Here is a 7,800-nt window from a genome sequence, read left to right on the forward strand (position 1 = left end):
ACAACCTTGCATCATCTTCTTGGTCCAAATCATCAAGTGGCAGTTTCTGTCTTATAGGAGCATCTGGATCCTGCAAGGAAAAATAGTCACCATCCATCCACACAATGCCTACATGCCTCTTACAGTGGCTTCATGCCCCATTTTATAATTTGAAGACACTGTTTCACATTCGCACAACAACCTGTACAACCCATGTAATATCTAGCATGGTAATTCCCTGCCTTTTCTCTCTCATTTCTTTTATTCCTCTACTGTCACTGTTCTTACCAGAAGGAGCCACTGAAATTTATTTACTCCACTACCTTCCCCCTGCCCCCAAATTCTCATCTTCCAGCTCTTCTCACCTCCAAACATCCTTTCCCGTTTTGCCTCTCTACCTAGCAGACTGTCCTACTCCACCTTCTAACTGAAGTGGCTTTTCACAATGGCTGTAATTGCTTCTACTTAATCCAAACACATTTTCCCAAGCCAATCAATACCTCAGATCACTCCCCAATTAAATTAATCCTGTATGACTGCTTTGCTATCACTGAGACAATTCATGACGTCCTTCTACCGGACAGTCCTTATTTGCCTTGACTTGCCTCCTATTAGCTTTGACTATAGTTGCCCTCAAGGAATCCTATCAGGACATGGTTTCATTGTACTAGTTACTGTATAAAGACAGCACACCCTTATGTACAACTGCTTCCGAACAGTTTTATAAGCTTTTCTAGTTAGGAAAATGAGTTTGTTTCACACAGAAAAATTACTAATAAACCCATTTACATCAAGACCACATGTACTTGTGAAGTGGGGTGGGTGTATGAAAGTGACTGGTGACAAAAAAAAAAAAAAGTACACATATCCCAAAAGGAACTCAAGAGGTACACTGCCTCACAATTTCTGTATTAATTTTTAGATAGTACTACCTCTTCTGGATAGTACAACTATCTAAAAATTGGTGGAAGGCTGTGAAAATAGCCTGCTCTAACCCATTCTGAAACCAAAACTTACTTTTAAAGAATACTTACCAACTCTGTTACCAGTGCTCGAGAACTTCCAATGTAGGTACCTAACTGTCGCTGCTTCAGGATATGTAGTGTATTCTCCCTGAAAGCAGTGAAATGTTTTTCAAAAAATGATTTTTTAGGAAGCATCTTTTAATGAGACAAATATTGAAAGATATTTTTGGTTACATGGAATATAGTTACAGAAAAGACTCGCTTTGTTTGGTCAGTTTATCAATGGACCGTGGTACTGTTGTGAAAATGAATCATTTCACAAGAAGTACAGTAGTAGAATCAATTCACATATCTTTGATTTATTTCAAAAACATCCATTATTTCAATCCTTCACGTATTTATCTATGAATTGATTTCTGTGTGAACAAAATTGCCATTAGCATTCACTATAAAGTCAGCCTAGGACAGAAATTCAACTTCAGATGAACACATGATTCCAAAAGCCTGTATTCACTGGCCATTAAAAACAGGTTATTCTTGGCATCTAGCAGGAAAGGTAGCCTTTGGTCTTTTCTGCCATAAAACTCATCATTGGCAATAAAGGTGACAATAACGGCTTCTGGAGAAGGGTCAATGACACAAAGAACTTAAGCAAAAATTAAAACAAGACGAAGTGACCACCTGAGAAACACACAATACAATTGGCTTTATGCAGGTAAATAGGAGGCTGGATGATAGGTGACCATCTCTTATTGTGCCTTATTATTAAAAACCAAATTTGCATCCAGGTAAAGATTGAATTAAGTTGTTTTGATAGTTTTCCTTCCATCCTTACCTCCCAAAAGCAGTAACTGACTTTTGAGAAGATATATTTCAGCAGATGGTCAGGCAATTTCAAATTTTTATGTCTAAGAATTTGAAGAAGTGAATGAACAGAATAATTTTTAAAAATCCACTTCTCTAAGAGTGATTCTGTGCCTATGAATCTTACACTTGATGAGAGCATGTACACAATCAAAGAAAGCCTGAACTCACCAATATACAGATTTGGCATAAAACTCAATATTATCGGAGAAGTCCCCAATTTCATCCTTGGCAATGCTCTCTAGCCAATCTACCACCAACTGGAATAAAATTAAATTGCATTTATAAAACAAACATGTAACAAATAACATTTTAACTGCCTTTCTCTAATCTCTGGATCTACTCATTATCTACATGGTAACCAAAGACACATGCATCCTGAAGACTATTCCACTCTCATTTTAAGTATCCAACATGAAGGTTGTTTGGGGATTTGATCTCTTATTGCTCACTAGATGCTGCAGTTACTATAGTGCTACTTAATAGTTTACTAATCACCATCAACAGTAACAGATGCTCCAAATGGGAATAGCTCTCAACCTTCCATGCTCACCAAGCTAGCCTGAAAAACATTTCAGTCTTGATGATCTTAAAATAAAACATTTCTTCCAACTAGATGATTCCGTGATTCTGATCTTTAGAAACTAAAGAGCATTAATTTTTATGCATACAAGAATAATACACTTCAATGAATATTAACAAGTGTTAGAAACAGCTTTAAAAAGTGCAAGAACATTAGTGTTACAAACATTTAAGTGTCTACTGACCTATTTTCATTCTCATCTTAAAAACCTCCCATCATACCTGGCTTTGTCGAACAAGCGAATCTTTCTGAAACAAGTTGTCTACACTTGTTTTTTCACTAGCAGTTAAAACCTATTTAAGAAAAAGATGATTATTACTTCACGGAAAAGAAAACTTGCCACAAAACCACAAACACCAAACCGAACACAGTTCAGTTCATAAACTTCCTGTAAGCTAAGTATGCTACCTCTCCCCTACCCCTTTTTAAATAACAGGTGACACTATGCATTTGTTTTATTTGGATGATCTTTTACATCTAGCTACACTGAAAACTGTAAAAGTGAGATTCAGAACATAGTTCACAAATGTATAACCACAGAAAGATTCTACACAGGAGATCCACTGATTCCACTAACTGTACGCATATTATCCTAAATCCCACTTAACTGCTGTCTACACAAAAAAGATTACACTTTCCAAGACCATATGCACACTTAACATGAACAAGTAAAAAAAAAAAAAAAAAAAGAGGGAAAAGTACTGAGCTCAATTTTGTTTTCCAGCCAAGTTTGTCCAAACAGCCTTTGCTAATAGGAGAGATTTGGAGGAATTCTGTGAACCCAGGAAAGGGCATAAAAAAAAAAAAAAAACCCCAAACCACAAAAAACCCAACCCCAGAACCCCGATCCTTCTATACACTCTCCTGCATTAGTTTAGCTTTCATTAGATTTGCAACGAGAAGAGAACAGAAGGTGTATTTTCCTAAAACACACAGGCACAGCAGTGTTTAATAGTGACAACTCAGCAGTGGCAATCCTAGAGGAAGCTATTTTATGACCGAGAAAAAAAGCAACTGTGGTCATAAATTTTACAAAGGCAGTGTCATTTTACTTATTGTTTTGTCTTCCTAAGCACATTCTGGCAGCAAAGGCTGGAAACTCTCTATTGACATAGTCAAGAAGACTACAGCTGAAACAAGAATCCTAAAAAATGTGGATTTCTCTTGAGGCTAACTGGAATCAGGATTGCAAAGAATAGGCAGCTTAAGACCACGTGTTGTTCTTCTAGGCAAAGGAAAATTATCTCTGACCTATAAGGACATTATAGCTATCGAAGCAACTTTTTAGAAGAAATAGCTAGCAATTTCTAGGGGGTTTTCCAAGTGTACATGGAATATTTAAGGAAATTATACAATGTATAGCTTATAATGTAATTACACTAGCATTTTCTCATTAGAAGCTAATATTTAGATTAGCTTTTCACAATATATGGAAGAATTTAATATTTTTCTTGATAAAAGTTAAATCACTGATTTTTTGTTTACATTCTTTCACTTTTGAATTTTGAGTGGCAATACAGAGACTGTAAAAATAAAATACAAGCATTTAGCTTGTACGAGGGCTGCGATGAAAGGAATGCCTCCTATTTTATCATGTTGGCCCCCGATGTCTGAGGCAGACGCTGGTGGTCTGGCAGTAGAGTTTGAACCTTCCCACCAATAACCCGTTCAATTTTGTTGCCGTGTGACAGACGGCAGCAGAGGGGCGGTCTGACAAAGTGGTGTCTGACATGGCAGTGCCTACGAAACAAAGGGGTGTCACCGAATTCCTCCATGCAGAAAAAATGGTACCTGATGACTTTCACTGACACTTGCTGAATGTTTATGGAGATCAAACAGTGGATATCAGCACAGTGAGGAGGTGGGTGAAGTGTTCTAGCAGCGGTGACAGTGACGGTGGGTCACCTCTTCTGGTGCAGATTTTTAAACAAGCACAGCACGCAGGCTCTTGTTCATTGCTGGTGAAAATGCACAGCCAATGGGGGTGACTGTGTCAAAAAACAGTGTTTTGTAGCTGAGAACTTACTCTATCAAATAGTAGTATTGTGCTCTTTGTATCTGGTGTAGCTTCCAAACAAATAGGAGGCATTACTTTCAGAACAACCTATGTATTTAGTTTATTATATGGCTTAAAAAAACCTGAAAGTCCAAGCTTACTGTGATATCAAATGCAGTTTCATCTTCCAGTGCAGACTGTATTCTGTCTCTAGAAATAAAAGTGCAAAAAGTTAATAATTAAAATAAAGCCGAGAAAATTCAGCAGAATGCATAAGTGCTTAAAAATACCGTCACAAAAATTTTGGTTTTAATTATCCTAGAACTGCAAAGGTAACAACAGGTCCATTTTCAACTTATTTTTCTGTAAATTGATAATAGATAGATGTATATATCAATACCTAGTTCTACAAACAGATTATTAATAGGTACTTAATTGCTTCACTCCCTATTTAAAAATTCATAAAAAATATATCCAAGAAAGTCAGCTCTGCACAAAAACACGATGTGCTTTTCAAAGGAATTACCTATAAAGAGAGGACACCAGTCTCCAAGTTACCATCTCCTGCTTGAGAAGCCACAAGCCACTGGCAGTTTTTGAAAACTTTTGCTGTCCAGGAGTTGCCCGATAAACTATTTTCTCTAGGATATTTACCTGAAGCAAATAAATGTATACAACACCAGTCTCCAAGTTACCATCTCCTGCTTGAAAAGCCACAAGACACTGGCAGTTTTTGAAAACTTTTGCTGTCCAGGAGTTGCCCGATAAACTATTTTCTCTAGTATATTTACCTGAAGTAAATAAATGTATACACAGTTAATATAGCCCATCATTGTATTTTTTTTCTGAGACATTACAGCAATCTTCTCATTACCCTGAATGCCTTCAACAACCAAGTTTGATTACTATCTATTCAAAATAGGTAGATGATACTCTAACACTATGAAGTCTCTTAATTATTAATAAAAATTAATATTAACATAACCTAGAGGCCAAATATCAGAAAAGTAGCTTTGTTTTGCAACTCACTGTAGAAATCCAACATAAAATGTTGATCAAAAAGAACCAAAAGACTGGAAGAAAGAGAAGGTAACCACTGAAAACAAAACAAAAACAAACCAACAAAATCCCCAGCATTTTTTCCATATACATCAATATCAAACATAAGGTCAGCCCTACCGGTATTTGCAACAGCATTTATAAGTGCCTGAAAGATACCTTTTCCTTTCGAGCTCTGTTTAATGAGCTAACAAACTGTTAGTTACCACATAATTTACAGTTCCACCAAAAAGAAATCCTATTCTCATTTGCTTTATTTAGTATGATGAAAACTTAGACAATAAAGTCTTCTCCATCAGAAGCTAATTCCAGAGCTCCTACTGCTTCTTGAGAACAGTCCCAAATTCTTACATTTTAGCAGTATCAAATTTGTCAGACATCAATGTACTTGTCAGGTTTCAAGTGGAAGGTGAACAATGGATTTGGAGAAAACAATGAGGCGTACCATCACAATGCAAGAGAGGACCATGATCTTCTGTTCCCTCCTACTACCTTCCAGAAAATATGAAAAGAGTTCATGGCTGCTAGGAGGCTCTGGGCTGATCTCAGGGTACGGCTGAGAGGCAGTAAGGGAGATCAGGGCTGTCCCTCCACTCCCATCCCAAGCCTCTTCAGCAACACCCAAGGCAATCCTCGGAGCAGCATCCTTCATTCTACTTTTGTAGAGTTGTATGTTGTCCTTGCCAACATACAGTCAACTCCCCCCAAATCCATATGACTTAAACCAAGAACTCTATATTCCATGATCTTCTGGACGCTACCACATTCTCGAACAGGAGGAATGGAAGAGACTCTTTTCCATTCCAGCTTGGAAGGTCCACTGCCTCACAAAATAATCAAGTTCACATTTATTTTCCTTCTCGTCTGCTTCCCACTGGGAAGCACAATAATGGTACACGCCTCATTAAAGATGTCAGTGTTCTCCAACTCAGCCCCAACAACAAATCTGCACAGAACAGGGCTAGCAGCCTTCTACCAAGAATGTGTTTTCTTTAGATAGACTCAGGTATGAAGTCTCATTATAATTTCTTCCTTTCAAACTGTCAAACCCTGCTGATTCTGAACTGCCTGTCAACAGCCAAATAAAAAAAAACTGTGTCTAAAAGCAGACACACTTTAAAAGTAACACTGAGCACTCCAGTGCCAGTTTTCTAGTACTGTAGTAGAAGACAAAGCATTGTAATATAGTGATTTCATTTATTTATACCCTAGAGAAACAGTACATTTTAATCCAGCTTATTATCATTAACAAAAAAAAACCCCAAACCCTATGCATTTGCTCATCTTTATTGTCATTTGACACTTATAGGGGAATGGCAGTCAGATGACATTTTCAGTATTCAGCAAGCTACACAATGGGTATTCCTGTGCCAAAGTGGTGCATGAGGAAAGAGCGATGCTATTCAATGCTGGTGTTCAGTGACTCATAAGACTGCAAACAGCTGGAAGATTTAAAGTATCTAGGTTAAGAACTGTGACTTCTTGGCTCTAATGAAAAACAGCAGTACTACTTAGGGAAGGGACTGTAAAGTAAATAAAAACCCAAGCAAACTACTTACCTGACTGTTACAAATACTTTCATACTCATCCACAAGATCAAAAATTGTAGTTGATGTATGCTTCAGGAAGGAACGCAGAAAATCTGAGTACATGCTCATAGTAGCTAGAAAAGATTCAAAAAAAACCCCAGCCATATTAGTCAGACACAACTTTGTAAAAAAAAAACCTTAAAAAAAAATCCTTTTGATGACAAGGCATCTCATCTTTTGTAAACCTAAATAAGGACAATGATGATATGAACTATTTATATCCCACAAAGTCAGAAGAACTTACCAGCTAAAACAGTAAGATACACAGAAGCTATGAGGTAAGTCAAATACTTTAAAAAACTTTTGCTGTAAACCTGTCATCTGAGAAAGTTCTAACAACAAACTAATTCGTTTATCTCCACAAAATTAATCCAGTTTGTGTCTTACATCACCAGCGCATCCCATTTTTGTCATCAGGTTCTAGAAAAGACACAAACTCTCAGAATTCCAGTGAGTGGAAGAGATTAACTTTCCAAATTTTTTAAATGGGACTGTTTTTGACAAAGCGTGATGGGTTGGCAAAAGATCTCCTTTTTAGGAGAGCTTGCTTTAACTAACCAATTGTATTCCCTGCCATGTGATGTCAGCTGCATCTCCGTTTTTCATTGGTTAAAAGTTTTTGCGGGTCTGTTCAACTTTCGCGCCGCTGTTGCTTTGAAAACCGCGCGGCCGAGCTGCGGGAGACAGTCTTTTCCGCATTCTGCCACCCCTGGGACCGACCGCTGCACCGAGCACCGCTGCCTGCCGGAGCCTTCTGCCCACCAA

At 37.6% G+C, this 7,800-nt stretch overlaps 1 protein-coding gene across 1 annotated transcript in view; it reads right to left on the bottom strand.

Moving 5' to 3' along the window:
• LOC104490529 (nuclear pore complex protein Nup107-like) overlaps positions 1 to 7,800 on the bottom strand; it is a gene marked incomplete at both ends in the record, with an annotated part of 13,949 nt that overhangs the window by 2,739 nt on the left and 3,410 nt on the right. The window contains 7 exon segments of the mRNA XM_010132824.1: positions 3 to 70; positions 1,014 to 1,092; positions 1,980 to 2,068; positions 2,613 to 2,684; positions 4,549 to 4,597; positions 4,914 to 5,041; positions 7,006 to 7,109. Coding sequence (XP_010131126.1) covers positions 3 to 70; positions 1,014 to 1,092; positions 1,980 to 2,068; positions 2,613 to 2,684; positions 4,549 to 4,597; positions 4,914 to 5,041; positions 7,006 to 7,109 — 589 coding nt within the window.

This window comes from Buceros rhinoceros, unplaced genomic scaffold (genome assembly GCF_000710305.1).
Source record: "Buceros rhinoceros silvestris isolate BGI_N320 unplaced genomic scaffold, ASM71030v1 scaffold9123, whole genome shotgun sequence".
Lineage (NCBI taxonomy): Eukaryota > Metazoa > Chordata > Aves > Bucerotiformes > Bucerotidae > Buceros > Buceros rhinoceros.